The 15,696-nt window shown below is 41.6% G+C and overlaps 1 protein-coding gene across 1 annotated transcript; it reads right to left on the reverse strand.

Moving 5' to 3' along the window:
- Positions 1-608: 608 nt before the first annotated feature.
- paxbp1 (PAX3 and PAX7 binding protein 1) lies at positions 609-15,541 on the reverse strand. Its single transcript, XM_061751640.1, has 18 exons — positions 15,108-15,541; positions 13,522-13,632; positions 13,085-13,279; positions 12,391-12,612; positions 12,212-12,312; positions 9,658-9,881; positions 9,221-9,410; positions 7,572-7,695; positions 6,632-6,734; positions 6,451-6,566; positions 6,164-6,363; positions 5,936-6,083; positions 4,421-4,542; positions 3,988-4,064; positions 3,827-3,893; positions 3,193-3,339; positions 2,951-3,105; positions 609-1,184 (listed from the first exon to the last, which is right to left on the reverse strand). The coding sequence occupies exons 1-18, from the start codon at positions 15,409-15,411 to the stop codon at positions 1,064-1,066; spliced, it is 2,727 nt and encodes a 908-aa protein (XP_061607624.1). The 5' UTR covers positions 15,412-15,541; the 3' UTR covers positions 609-1,063.
- Positions 15,542-15,696: the final 155 nt, after the last annotated feature.

Raw genomic sequence — 15,696 nt, forward strand, 5'->3', positions numbered from 1 at the left:
TGGTTGACACGCCTCTGCAACATGGGGTGGACATCGGGGACAGTGACTCTGGATTGGCAGACTGGGGTGGTGGTTTACCGGTTGATCTTTGTTCCTACACTCACCTTTGGTCACGAGCTGTGGGTCGCATATTTAACATGCGTTTAATGTGATTGCTAAATTCTTAACATCTCTTTTTATGCGTGTGTGTGCAAACCTGTGCATGCACAAAATCTCAGTTTTTATTTGCCCTCAAAAGATTTACTTTTTCCAATTGAGATGTATAGGTTGTCAAATTAATGGTGGGAAAACTGAAAAATGTAATTTTTCACAAAACCTGGCATTCGAACAGGGTGTGTACTTTTTATATACACTTAGTCAGCGTTTTCCAATATATTGAACCAATGCACACATTTTACATGAAATTCTGCTACAAGATTTAGTTCTGTTACCATGTCACTGGCATTCACAATTTGTAGTAAATAATTTTCACAAAATGTGAAATTTCCCAAGACAAACCTGCTGATCTCTTCGCAGTTGTTGGGAATCACTGACCATAGTGACAGTCAATGTAGTGGATAAAATCTCAAAATTATTCAGTCTGAATACTGGTAGCCAACTAGCAAGGATACAGTACTTTATGTATACTTTATTCACAAGCAAACAAACGATAACACAAAACAAAAAAAGACTACAACTGTTTGACATGTGGTGTGTACAGTCCGTGCTGGTGAGGATTCTTTGTGTGGTGCAGCAAGAAGTCACTTTTAGCACAGTGGAAATTAGAAGAGTATCAAGGCAGTTTTTACATCACTCACTACGAACTATTTTTTAAGCCGGTTTTATCTTTTGATTTTAAGTTCAAAATTCCAAATACATAATGAAAATTGTTGGCATGTAGTCAGTGTTTGTTCAACTGGATCATACAGGAGTAAGTGCATGAAGACAAAAACCTTTCTATACATTATTCACAATATTTACACAGGTGTTTTATTCAGTATGCAAACTTTAGCCCAGAGTCCAATTTAGTGAGGAGTCAAATGCAGCAATGGAGGAGAAGTCGTCTGTGCTGCCGAGCCTCTGTCTAGGACTTGGTTTCCAACAGAGACTTAATATCTTTAATGCCTTGCTCAGCTGCTACGGCGATGATGTGGTCCACAGCCTTCATGTGCACCAGCATCTTTATGATCTCTTTCACCTGATCCCTGTGGGCACAAATGACGGCGTCAATGTGACATGATGATGCAATATATGTTGAAGCTTTATCCAAGAAGACGGCCAAGAATATTATTACAGTATACAGTAGGCTTCAATAGCAAATGGATGTTATTTTGGTACCCTTCTCAACTTTTAGCCATTCTATTTCCATCAACGGTACACTTAGTCTTAGACTTCAGGCAAGTCAAATTGGGTGAGTCAAACAATAAAATACATCTACCGTACCATAAGGTGCACTTAAAAGTCTTAAAATTTTCTCCAAAATGGACGGGGCGCCTTATAATGCGGGACGCCTTATGTGTGCATAGAGTTCCAAAATCTGTAAATGTTATAATGTGACTTTGGTGAGCGCTCCGCTTGACTGACTGGGAGCATTTTCTGCCGACACGCTGCTTATAGAGGAAAGGCGGACGTGACTGATGACACCATGCGGACGTTAAAGGGGGAAGGGTGCGCCTGAAAGAGGACGCTAAAGGCACACCCCCCAGTAGGTATATAGTTCCGGTATGTGTATTGTACAAAACAAAATCGGTTTGGCTAAGGACCCCCGAAAATGGCACCTACAAAGAGACACGCTTACGAAGCACAGTTTAAACTGCAAGCTATCAGTTACGCGGAGGAACATGGGAATCGAGCAGCCACCGCGAGAGAATTCAGGATCAACGAATCCATGGTTCACAAGTGGAGGAAGCAGGAAAACGGCATCATTGCTGAACAGCCCCCCGGCAACGAGACTGACTCAGACAATGATGAGAGGGAACCCGCCATGTTTGATAAAGAACTTGCCCAACCAAAATAACGAGTACATTGTTAAATATTTCAATAAAGTACAACCGAACTCAGTTTTGCTCCCGCTGCTTTTTTATATACATGCATGCATGCTAGCTTATATTTTAAGCTAGCGTATGTTTTACCATGCCTGCGCCCAATAATACGGTGCGCCTTATGTACGTGTTAAATACAGAAATAGACCCCGTAACTGAGACTGCGCCTTTTAATACAGTGCACCTTATGGTCGCGAAAATACGGTATATCAACATTGTGGGCGCTAAGAAATTAAACAGTGAGTTGCACTTTTGCACTGATTCTTTTTAGCGTTTCTTTTGGTCTTCAAACCATCGTAAGAGCCGATGACAGAAAAAAGAAGAAGCTTAACATTGACCTAAAACTTCAAAAGGTCAAACTAACAACTTTACATCACCATGAATTGGGACGAAATTCACAAACGTTGTCTCACAGTATCACAAAAACTAACCTTGTGCCTCATCGGTGGGTCAGTAAAGGAATCAATGTTTGAAAGTATTCGGTTCCATTTATTTCTCTTTTTCTTGTCTAAGTTTACTTTCGTTTTCAAAATTCACCGATGTCTTATGAAGTTACTTTTCGTGCTAACAAGCTGAGTTCCGGAGCATACCCTTCAAAATAAAAGTCCTCAAGCTTAAAACAGGACGTCAAGTTAAAACTTGCACTTAAATCATTTGACATGATAAAACAGTCACAAATAACTATTATAACAATACTATATTTTACTTTTAGCTCAATCAATGAATATTAAGTCAATTGGGTTAGTTCCACACACATTGCCTTTTAGTTAACAGGTTTGACGTTGATAATGGTTATAAAGAACCCCGTGGCATGCAGAAATTTAAGAAATTCCAAAGGCTTCACACACTTTTTCCTCCCAAGGCACAACTGTACTTGAAAACGGGGCTTAACTTGGATACATTACTTCGGAAGCCGTACGGGGTCTTACTTGGTCACACGTCGCTCGATATCGGATGTGCCCAAGCTGCTGCGGTATAATGAGTTGGCCAAATGGACGAGGTAGCGACACAGCGGCTCCAACTGAGGCAGTGTCTGCTGGCCCTTAAGCCCAGTGAACCATTGCATAGGCAAACAGTCCACCACCTGAGAAAAAGCCACAAGAGTGAGAGAGAGTTGAGCACCTGACCGCAACACCTGGGGACTAACCCCCCCCAAAAATGACACGTCTACCTTCTGGGACTTGTGAACATTGTCCTCACTGGGGTCGGTGGTCTGCAACGCGGAGAGGATATACCTATTTAAAGTGCTGTCTAAAGCCAGGTCCTTTAGACAGGAAGTGGAGACAATCCCCTCCCATTGCAAGATGTTTCTTAACAGCTAAGGAGAGAAGACAGTCATACTATCATAGCGTATTCCAAAGTACAGAAACCCCCCCACAGACACAGTGCCCAAAAAATATTTATAATTGCCTATAATAACAATTTAAACCATAAATATGCCAAACTATCATTTCAGAATCTTCTTACATTACCCTAAAAAACAAATGGCTTGCAGAGAATTTGATTTTGAAAAAAATACATGCACACCTCCATGATGTCCACTAACAACCCAGGCTTAACTTTATCGTTGTCTCTCAGTCAAGATGTATCAGTTTAATAATACTTTCTTGACACAAATTACTACTTTCCTAATAGACAGGGCTTTGGTGTTATATTGTGGCATCTTAAGGCGGAAAGAGCACAAAAATAAGACAAAGGCAATTTTTTCCGCTAACAGCTGAAAACAGGATCCGCAGAAAAAAAGAATGTCAATAAGTACATTTGCGATTCGTGAACTGCAAATAGGCAAAGGATTATCTACAAACCTTCACACAAGTCCAGAACTGCCTCTGGTAGAATAAATAGGGACCGCCGTTTTTGTTTTCCAGCAAACTGAGCAAGAGCAAAACCACAATAATCGTGAGATATATAATTGGCATAGGTCTGAGGTAAATAACGACCCATTTTAAGCAATAGTGCAGCATACTTTTTGGGGTAGAGGGGTTGGAAGACATCTTCATCCAGTGTCCGCCGCACCCGCATGACGACTGTTCTCAACAACTCCTGACGAATGAAAAAAATACAGAATTGATTTAGAATGCTTGTAACAGAATTAAAATGAAGACTATCTACATCAGTGCTTCTCAAATTGTGGGGCGGGACCCCCTGGGGGGGGGTCGCTTTGCGATGCCGTGGGGGGCGTGTGAGACCCTGAAGAACATGATTTGCCATACGAGAATAAAGTGTAATTGCACATCCGCTGCAGTAGATGGCAGTGGTGCTCTCGGTCTCGCTCTTTTCTATTTCAGGGAAATTGATGCACTTTATTTTCTGTTACAGACTGAAAGCAACTAACAGAAAACAGAAAACAATTGAGAAGCGCTGATCTACATGAAGGTGGTGTTGAAAATAGGCCTTACCCGTGTGTACTGGTTGTCCCCATGCAGCACAGTTGGGTAACCTTTTATCAACCTGCGAATAAAGCCCACCAGCCGTGCTGTCTGACTGTTTGACAGCGGGTCCCACACTTGTTCGGACAACACTGTGCGTACAAACAAACACACTTTTAGTGGGCAGCATTGCTATGCCTAACAGTTACATTGGAACCTTAAAAGGTCAAACACCGTTCTAGTACAAGGTAATATTGCTGAAGGCGAGTTTACATTTATATATATATATTTTTTTTTAAATACAACTGTAAAAACTAATTAATGACACGTGGCAGTGAAAAGCATAGAAAAAGAGCTGCTAATATTTTAGTAATTAAGTTTACTCATTGTCGTTTTAACCATATTGTACTGAGCAGCCAGGACAGAGACCTCAGTACCACTACTGTCGCCCTATTTTTGGTTCTTTGGTCATCATCACTAGACTCTACACCGATCTGATCGGTTTGATCGGTATCGGCCAATAATTAGCATTTTATGCTGATCGGCTTTAATGTCATAATTCGCCAATCCGATCAATGCTCCGCAAAAGACATTTACTCCGCACTGCCATCTTGTACAGTATATTTGACTCCAAAAGCTAGTTTATTTTTAGCCTTGTCGCGTGTTTTTTTGACATATAACTGTAAATATCTGGGGGGAAAAAACAAACAAAAAAAACATTGGCCGTGTTTAGAACTTTAATTCAAGGATTGCTTGAGGTATGTTCACGTACTTTTAATACGATACCGCTCACAAGCAGGCAACAAAACTTTATGTAGCCTAGCAAGCTAGCGCGAGCACTAACGGTTGTAGGTAAACATGCCAGCGGTCTGTCGAATCATGCTCTCAGGTTTTGGTGTGTGAGAAGTAATTTAATTATAATAATGTCATTTAATTACAGTAAGTTAGCACCCATCATTTGTGTCATGTTGTAATGTTAGTTTGACCTGACTGATTAGAATACATGACCTGAATAGAGAAAACGTTTGTAGATACTCAGTATACAGTACACAAGTATATACAGTCAATGAACAAGTCATTTAAATAGACACATTGCTCCATCTTGTGATCAGTTTTTTAAACTTGCTGATCGGCCCCAAAAATCCTGATCGTGTAAAGCCTCATCACACATTGCTTCATAATTTCATTGCCCTCCACTGTTACGTACCAAAGACTTTTAGTAAAAGGCAGAACAATTACATCATCTACTAGATGGAAGAATGTTTCCATTCATACAACATAATGGCTTTGTGTTCAAACAGGCCCAGATTTCACACAGAGTAATTCAATTTGTGAGTAAAGACCATTATTTCAGTATATAAACTTTTAGTTTGGTCGTGTGCTGTGAGATTCTTCTAATGTCAAATAATTGTCTTGGCTCAAAAAACGTTGGGAAATGCTGCTTTAAAAGGCATATTTTCCAGAAAGTTTTGTTTGGTTTCCAAATTTTATGACCATTAAGGTATCTGAACTTTGGGTATCCAATGTATTTGTTAGTGTCGATACCTGTTAGTTTGGTGAGGACGACCTTCTCAACAATGGCCGGGAGCAGGCCAATGTCGCTGTCTCCTTTTTGCAATGCGCTGTGCTCCTCAAAACCGTAAAAAAGCAGAGACTCAAACCAGAGCATGTATTCAAAATTTGCACATTGCCCCTGGAGAGAAGCAGAAGAAGAGTGGGTTTCAGATTTTGTTCATTGCCAAGTTTAAAACCTAAGTCAAGAACAGGCCTTGCCTCAAGAGGGTTCCATGTGATGAGCTGCAGTCGAACAAGAGGGCTGAAGAGTTTGGGCAGACAGAGGCCGATGTAAGCATCTTTGTAGCACTCAGGGTAGTCACTCCTCCACACTTCAAATTGGGATTTGATGTAGTCCAGGGAATGAAAGTCCTCCACCACATCCTCAAACACTTTCTTACATTCTCTAGTGATACGATCTGGAAGGGAGGACGTTTGCGTATCTGAATGAATTTACGTTTGATCGCCAACAATTTGTCTCATCTTATCAATGCAACTTTTAATACCATGCTCCATGCTGAAGCTGGTGATGTCCGTTGACGTCTCCTCGTCATCAGACGACAAGCCTTCTTTGTGCTCTGCCCACTTTCCGTTCTGCTCTCGTGCTTGACGCCGCCGAGCTCTGACAAAATTAAGATCAGCATGAGACGGTGCGTTCAGACTAAACCTTTTTTTATTTTTTCTTACCGTCGGGCCTCTCTTTCTGCTATCCTCCTCTGGCGACTGCTCTCTTGATGCAACGTGCGGTCACGACCGAACGAGTCCAGATTGGGAGCCATGACAGCTTTATCTGCAAGAGACAAGAGCCATGTGAGGGCCAGTTGTGTTATTATGACATCACCCTATAGCTTCACCTCACATTAACATTACTAAACATTTTATTGATATTGACTCAGTTTTATCATCATGCCATAAGATACTCATCTAATAAGTGCTTCCAACAATAATCTAAGATATTTGTTACAAATCCATATCTTTGTACTTGGGATGTGCATTTGACCATGAGGAAAATGAACAATCAATAATTATTTTAGATGGCAGAAAATCAAGCTGAAAAATAATGCAGATGACTTGTATTCTTTAGGCAGCAAATTAGTAAAGACTAAAGCAACAGCACGTCTTCTGGTGACAGCCAAGTAGTGCATACCATTTTCATTATGGGCTCGTTACAGGGAGTCCGTGGTTGAATAGTAAATAAAGTCATACTAAATATAGCATCGTAAACTGAGGACCCCCAGTAAATCAAGTCCACCCAAAAGAAAATCAATACTATTCATTTACTCTTATGTCCATCCCTCATTTGTATTGATTACTCATTTCCTATTCACTTACCTGCCTGCAACATATTTGTTACACCCATAGAGGTCACAAGATAACTTTTGTCACCTTTTAACCAAGTGACTTTACTGGCATCCCGCTGACAGCCAGATTCAGTTGTGCAAAACCAGATGATACATTTTTCTCATATATACACACACAAATCACTCACACAAATCCAAGCCAGCTCACACTATTTAAAGGGGGGGGGGGGGGTGTAAATCCCAACCATACAGACACAGAGCTCGCCCACACACAGAACTAACGAGGCCGTTCGAATGAATCATAAAAACCTTATAGATGGACTGACTTGAAAGGCTTGCAAACTCCGCCGATTCATCTTTTATATCATCCTGTCTTCTCTGGACGAGTCGCGAGGCCCGTTGCCTTAGTAACTGGTGCATGGCAGCCTCCAGCTCCTCGATGGCAGGTACCTGAAACATACGACGCCTTCTGTGACCTCTGAACCACACAAAAGCAGGGCTCCGAGTCACAGGAACGCCTCGCTGCTGTGAGGGAGTGGAGGATTGCGACGTACAACTTAACAGTGGAGCTGGAATAGTAACAGTGTGGGGTAAAAGCAAATAACTTGCCAACGCTGTGAATTACAGCAAAAGGACCGATGTGCTTTTACCTGACACGCACAATATTCTGCTATACTTAAAGGGATCCATTTAAAGTGATAGAGTAAGGTTGGTTCCTATTCCACGCTCATCACTACGTTAAGTGCAATGACCTAGAATCAAAACAAACATTCATGAGTTTAAAAGATGCAGGTTGGTCCATGTAGTGAGTGCTGCAAGATCAAAACTTTTAAACATGCATTTACAAACCAGCAAATACAATCATATATGTGTTGCAATTATGTAGCACCATTTTGTATTGTATTCACTTTTACACTTACACATGCAAACTATCGATTCCAACTATATGTACTGTAAAAGAGTAGTGACTATGTACACTCTCTCAACTAACAGCTTCACACATGTGCAATAAGAGGGTATAAAACTCCTGCAAGCTAAATGCAAATGTAAAGGGAGCTGTATTTGAATTAGAAAATAATATTTTATTTAGTTATTATTGTAATGATTATTGGTCCATGTACAGCACATTGTTGCAGCAGAAGTTGTTGTTAAAGTGCTCTAGAAATAAAGTTGAGTTGAGTAAAGACAATACAGGGGTCCTCGGTTTAAGATGAGTTCCGTTTCTATGGCAGCAAGGTAACCTAAATTTTACGCAAGTTGGAACTTGCTGTAGTCTGTCAATAAGCGGGGGTAAAGTTATAGTTACCACTAATGAGTATGAAAAACAATGTAAATCAATCAAAGGAAAAATAGTGGGTACGGCATAACTGAAGTGTTCTATGTCAGGACCGTCGTAAACAGAGGACCTCGTGTAGCCCCTTTTACACTGCTGAAAAACGGCTAAATTTTCCGCCTTTTCCCCTGACGCTGTGCTGTGTCAACACTAAAGTTAACCCGGCAATTTTTCACATTTTGGGGTGTCAGAGCCATGTGCAAGAAAATGTCAGGCCAGAAATGTTTAGTTTGACATCTTACTTCCCCCACCCTGTTGAGTTGAACACTTTTTTTTAAACAAGCATTTTATGCGACACAACAGACACTGATATCATCACGTATCTAATTATGTGTGAAAGGGCACACTGTTACAGCAATTTCTCTCTTTTGCTGGGTTGTGTGTAAAAGGGAAAGGCGGATAAATGCCAGGTGCTCTATAACTATGATGCCCCAATTTTGGGGGATCTTTGTGTAAAAGAGGCTAATGTTAGTACCACAAAAACATTTATAACACTGACCATGTTTTTCTTAAGTATTTTGAGTAACTTGTAAATTCCTTTTGTAATCAAATCCTTTTTTGGTCACTTAATCATTCAAAATCATCATGTGCTCAGATTGCAAAGACACAAAACAGCTAAGAGCAGATAACAATCTCCCTTACCTTTTCACCGAAACACTCAAGCAAGTCTCCAACATACCCTCGCATCTCTTGCAAGAATTGATATTGATCTGCATTGTCATTGGACGAGCCGTCCAGCTGCAGTATGGCGCTCTCTGAGGCAGCTAGATCTTCCTGGATCTCTGTGTAGCGATTAACGTTGGCGTTGTGGCCTGTACGCATATGACCGAGCCTGCGGACACATAATGAGCAGGAGGAGATAAAAAACGGGAGTAGGAAGTAGGTTACGTGGCCAATTGCTTTCAAGTGCATAATTAGACAAAACAGAAGTCTCAAATGCAGTTGTGGGAATTCTAAATAATTTCTGACCAAAGCAGAGTATGCGGTTAGCTCTGTATGCAGCTTTACAGGGTCTCTGAGACCACAGCACAGAGAAGGCAGCGGCCAACATGACAAGGCTGGTCTTCTACATGACCTACCTATCCTGCAGGCGTTTCTTTACCAGATCAATGGACACTGGGGCTAAGTCACTAACAGAGAGCCCGAAGTGAGCCGAAGCGCTGTCTGCCTGGCCAGGGTGCTTGCTGGAGTGCGGTGGCACCACGTTGAAGGTGAAAGGCATATTGTAGCCAGTTCCGTAAGGCTGAGTATCGTAGCTGTTCTGGTAGTAGGCTGTGGTGTCCTCCGGTTGGCTGCTTGGGACCTGTTCAGGAGAGACAAGACGACGTGGTCACTGTGACTGATGCCAGTGTCACCATGACTTCGGGGTGGATAGAATTTATTGAGTACCGATTAATACATCAATGTTAATCATGTAAAATAAACTATAAACAGGTAGTTACAGTTGTGCTCATAAGTTTACATACCCTGGCAGAATTTATGATTTCTTGGCCATTTTTCAGAGAATATGAATGATAACACAAAAGCTTTTCTTTAACTCATGGTTAGTGCTTGGGTGAAGCCATTTATTATCAAACAACTGTGTTTACGCTTTTTAAAATCATAATGACATCAGAAACTATACAAATGACCCTGATCAAAAGTTTACATACCCCAGTTTTTATTGCCCCCCTTTAACATATATGACAGCTTGGAGTCTTTTGTGGTAGTTGTGGATGAGGCTCTTTATTTTCTCTGATGGTAAAGCTGCCCATTCTTCTTGGCAAAAGGCCCCAGTTCCTGTAAATTCTTGGGCTGTTTTGTATGAACTGCACGCTTGAGATCTCCCCAGAGTGGTTCAATGATATTTCAGCCAGAAGACTGAGATGGCAACTCCAGACCCTTCACTTTATTCTGCTGTAGCCAATGACAGGTCAAATTGGCTTTGTGTTTTGGATCATTATCATGTTAGAATATCCAAGTTGTCCCATGCGCAGCTTTCGGGCTGATGAATTTGAATGACATTTTGCTTGAGTATTTTTTTGATAACATGCTGCATTCATCTTACTATCAATTTTGACCAAGTTTCCCGTGCCTTTGTTGCTCACAGATCCCCAAAACATCAGCGATCCACCTCCATGTTTCACAGTAGGAATGGTGTACCTTTCATCATAGGCCTTGTTGACTCCTCTCCAAATGTAACGTTTATGGTTGTGGCCAAAAAGCTTAATTTTGGTCTTGTCACGCCAAACGATTTTCTTCCAGAAGTTTTTAGGGTTTTCTCTGTGTTGTTTGGCATATTATAAATGTGATTTTTTTTTATGACATTGATGTAGCAATGGTTTTCTTCTGGCAACTCGACCATGCAGCCCATTTCTCTTCAAGTGCCTCCTTATTGTGCATCTTGAAACATCCAGACCACCTTTTTTTCCAGAGAGTCCTGTATTTTAGCTGAAGTCATCTGTGGGTCTTTCTTTGCATCTCGAACAATTTTCCTGGCCGTTGTGGCAGAAATTTTTGTTGGTCGACCTGATCGTGGCTTGGTTTCAACAGAATCTCTCATTTTCCACTTCTTAATTAGAGTTTGAACACTGCTGATTGGCATTCTCAGTTCCTTGGATATGTTCTTATATCACTTTCCTGTTTTATACAGTTCAGTTACCTTTTCTCTGCAGATCTTTTGACAATTCCTTTGCTTTCCCCATGACTCAAAATCCAGAGTTGTCAGTGCAAGGGTCTCTCAGGAGCCCAGAAACTCACCGAACCTTTAGCCACACACTGATTACAAGCAGACAGATCACAGGTGTGGATGGTTACCTTTAGTAGCCATTCAAACCCATCTGTGTCAACTCGTGTGCATGTTATCAGACCTAAATCTCAAGGGTATGTAAACTTTTAACCAGGGTCATTTGTGTAGTTTCTGTTGTCATTATGATTTAAAAAGAGTAAACACAGTTGTTTGATCATATATGGCTTCATCCAAGCACTAACCATGAGTGAAAGAAAAGTTTTTATCATTCATATTCTCTGAAAAATGGCCAAGAAATCATAAATTCTGCCAGGGTATGTAAACTTATGAGCACAACTGTATCTGAAGAAAGTGGCATACACACAGCAGCATTCGTGATAAGAATGTAAAAAACAAAACAGAACATCTGCCACTAATCTTTGCATTATGCATTCATCAAAGTTAAAACTGAATGTTTTGAGTCTCCATTTTTCTTCAAGTTTCTTGATTAGACAGTTGAAAATGTTAAGTTACTTAAGATGCTGCCTGCACAGTTTGACCAGAGAACAGAGTACATGGAGTCATATAATGTTTCAAAATCCAAATATATTGGAGGTTGACCAACATCCTTAAACTTTTCCCACATCAAAGGTTCCACTGCATTTCTATTGATCATCGAGCTCTTGATTTTGTTCATAACAATTAGTTTAAATGTCAATGGTCTGATATATTAGATTTTCTCGAAGACCATGCCCCGGTACAGAAACCACAATTTAAAATTTGGGTCTTGAGTTGAAAAACCTGATATCATGTACAGTCGAAAATATCCATAGTATTTTCTTGACCGCCACTATTGCATCACAGGATAGAACAACTGCTTCAAAAAGGTTGTGCCTTTCAGGAAGGACCTGTGTGTGGCTACTCACCTGTGGTATGCTGATCCCTTTCCTGATCTGCTCCTGCTCCCACCGGCTCAACTCTTCATCATGACCCGTATCCAGCGCCTCATCGTCGCTGCCCTCGATACCTGCACGCACGCAACCAACAGTCACACCACAAAGGCAGCACAAGACGGAGGACAAACACGTCTCGTGAGGTGACGTACCTATCTCTTCAGCGATCTTTTGCCTCTGGGTTTTGTTCCGCACACCACTGAAGCGGATCCTCTTCTCTTCCTGGTCTTCGTCGTCGCTGCCGTCCTGGTCTTCTTGCGTCTGACGTTTCTTGGGGGTTTCCGTCTCTACAAGTGGGGCGTCTCCCCCCAGCTCTCTGGCTAGCTGTCGCCGCTTTCTGGCAGCATGAATGAATGCTGCATCAGGGATCTCACCTAAAGGAACACATAGGTACCGAATAGGAAATGTAGCTGAATGATGGTAACAGTACAATAGAGCATTGGTTCTCAAACTTCTTGGGTCCACGAACCCCGAACAGGGGAGAATTATTTTCAAGGACTCCCTCATAACCCTAACGGCAATTAAACATAACTACCTATTTGTACTAGGGTTTGGAACGTACTCGGTAAAATAGAGGACCGTTCGGTACGCTCTGCACGGGCGAATACGGACTCATGGAACGCCATTATTCAGTTTTGCTATTAACTTTGCATTGATTCTGTGTGTACGTGCGTTTCTACCAGGGAAGATAATAAAGGCATTATCTAAACACTGTTGCATGTCCACACAGTATTGGTGCACCGATTGGCATATGTTGGTATGAACTACACACAAAAAAAATTATATGAAATAATTTGTTGCACTTGAAAAAAGGCCAATAGTTAAACATATGAAGCAACGTGGTACCAGGTCTCAGAGTACTGAGGGAGGAGAGCGTGTTGAAAGTGGCTCCAGTGTTGTTGCTGCTGCTGCTGCTCTTCTGTACTTGACTGCCTTTCGCCTCGTCAGCACTGTCAACCTCCATTTCTTCCTCACCATGCTCACTGCCCACTTTGCTGACCACTTCTTCTTTGACGGCAACGACAGGTTGAGGCACCGCTTCTATGGAGCACAGGGAGAGATGAGTTAAATGGACAATGTACTGCATTTCAAAAAAGACGCCGAAACAGATGTGCTAACCACTACAGGTTACCGTGCTGCACCATTTTAGGGTTTTGACTGGCCAAATAGTGCTTGACATCCAGCCAATAAGTATATTCATATTGTCACATTTTCCTTGACTTTTCAGTGAACGTAGTGTCAGTAAATGGTGCAAATCGTGTAATGCCATTGACTTCCCCCACCTGTTTTAACGACACCACCCTTTTCCAAGTCCTCCTTGTACTCTTTCTTCAGCTGCTTGACTATTTTCTTGCTGTGATTGGACTTCTTCACTCGGAAGACCTCTGGTCCTTCTGTTCGTAGTCATGTTGGGACCAATCCCATGTAATCATGTCGCAACAAAAGGAGAAGACAGTTCAGAAATAGTTTCCCAAATCAGATGCAATCTTGTTCATCGTCAGACAGGTGAGTTATTTATTTATTACTTTTGGTGTAATGTTATAAAGAAGAAATAACTTTGTATTGTTAGGGGAGATATTTTTATATGTATTTAAATGGTTATAAATGTAAAATAAAGTACTCCGCGATTGTTTCCTGGAGATACAGACTGAGCCCTGCCCAAAATAGCAAACAAACGTAACTGATGCTCCCTCAAATGTTTATAGCGGCCTATATCCACAGTTTTCCATGGTAAAAATATCACAAGCAACGAGCAGAAAATACTATAATTTCAAAAGCATCTTACATCCATCCATTTTCTTTACCACTTATCCTCACTAGGGTTGCAGGCTGCAGGAGCCTATCCCAGCTATCTTCGGCCGAGGGGCGGGGTACACCCCGAACCGGTCGCCAGCCAATCGCAGGGCAAATAGAGACAAACAACCATTCGGACTCACATTCACACCTACGGCTAATTTAGAGTAGTCAATCAACCTACCACGCATGTTTTTGAGATGTGGGAGGAAACCGGAGTGCCCGGAGAAAACCCACCCAGGCACGGGGAGAACATGCAAACTCCAGACAGGGGGGACCGGGATTTTAACCCCAGGCCCCAAAATTGTGAGGCACATGTGCCAACCAGTCGCCCACCATGCCGGCAGGATCTTACATTTGGAGAAAAATGCACCAGAAGTGCAAGGATGCTGGCGTGTCCCACATCGCAACCCATAAAAAAAATACCAATTGTCAAGCAGTAATGAGCCAGTCATTTGTTTGCTTGAGCATTTTTTTCCCTTTACATTAATTTTTATTTTCCATTAGCCTACCGTGTTATATTTCTCAATTAAAAATCATTATATTGCGGTGTTTTGAGGGGGCCGGAACAGATTTATAGAATTTCAACTCATTTCAATGCAAGTCCTATTAAATTAAGAAACGAGCTTAATCACTGAAAGAATTAAACTCTTACTTCAAGATACCGCTGTACTTCCCTTACACCAATTACTACTTTCCTATGAGCCTGGGCTTTGGCGCCAACTCGAGGGATCATCAGAAAGTTTTCAATACCAAGCTCGGTGAAAAAAGAAAGACGAATTAGCGGGGGTTCATTATATTCAATTTTTCATAAAACAAGTATTTTACAGTTAGGTGGCACTTAAAACAAGATTTGTCGAGAAATTGTGAGTAGTCAACCACGGAGCAGACACCATAGTCACGTGGTCTTTTTTTGCAGCCTGTCGTCGAACGAATTGTCCCGTTACATAACAGTTTGTGGGCATTTGTTATTGATATCGATTATAATTATAATGTAGAAATAAAATGGGCTATCAATGTGGAAAATGGCGGCACATGGCTCGTTCGCTAGCCAAAATGAACGCCGGTGCGGTACCTTCTTCTTCGTCATCGTCGAAACTCAGTAAACTGCCTTTCGTGGGTCCGAGCACCGGAGCGCTCTCTTTCCCCTTTTTGTCTCTCCTGACGTCTTTTGGGCTTTTAAAATTAGCCCCGAAGCCATTGCTCCTGGGGCTTAAGCTAACGTTGTTGTTGCCGCTGGCCGTCTCCAGGAACGGGACTTCCTCCAAAACAGGCCCGAACAACGTCGACGCCAGCATCGGCTGCACATTCTCCTCCCGCTCGTCCTCGTCGGACTCGTTCCTTCGTCTGAAATTTGCGCGTTTGATCCTTTTAAACATTTTCGTTATCAGCGGTGATCAACCATGCTTAGATTATCGATACACTTCGATCAAATACGGGTGAATGGACATCCATTCTCCTAACAAGCCATTTTCTGGTCAAGTGCCTTTCTTCTTCGTTGTTAACTTAAAATGTGACTGTTTTAGTACCTATAATTGTTATTACTCCCCCTACTGCTCAAAACTTGTATGTGCATCAGTCAGATACAAACGGATATCCTGTGCTGTACTGTACGTCACAACCATTAATGTTATACCATGAGACATGATAAAAATTTGGAGTCA

This window comes from Phyllopteryx taeniolatus, chromosome 17 (assembly GCF_024500385.1).
Source record: "Phyllopteryx taeniolatus isolate TA_2022b chromosome 17, UOR_Ptae_1.2, whole genome shotgun sequence".
In the NCBI taxonomy this organism is placed as follows: domain Eukaryota; kingdom Metazoa; phylum Chordata; class Actinopteri; order Syngnathiformes; family Syngnathidae; genus Phyllopteryx; species Phyllopteryx taeniolatus.

Excerpts from the sequence above, each read along its gene's own strand:
- paxbp1 (XM_061751640.1), bottom strand. The coding sequence starts at position 15,411 with ATGTTTAAAAGGATCAAACGCGCAAATTTCAGACGAAGGAACGAGTCC. Across the intron at positions 9,882-12,211 it reads AAGGGATCAGCATACCACAG|GTCCCAAGCAGCCAACCGGA; the intron begins GTGAGTAGCCAC and ends TCTCCTGAACAG. Across the intron at positions 3,106-3,192 it reads ATGTTCACAAGTCCCAGAAG|GTGGTGGACTGTTTGCCTAT; the intron begins GTAGACGTGTCA and ends GCTTTTTCTCAG.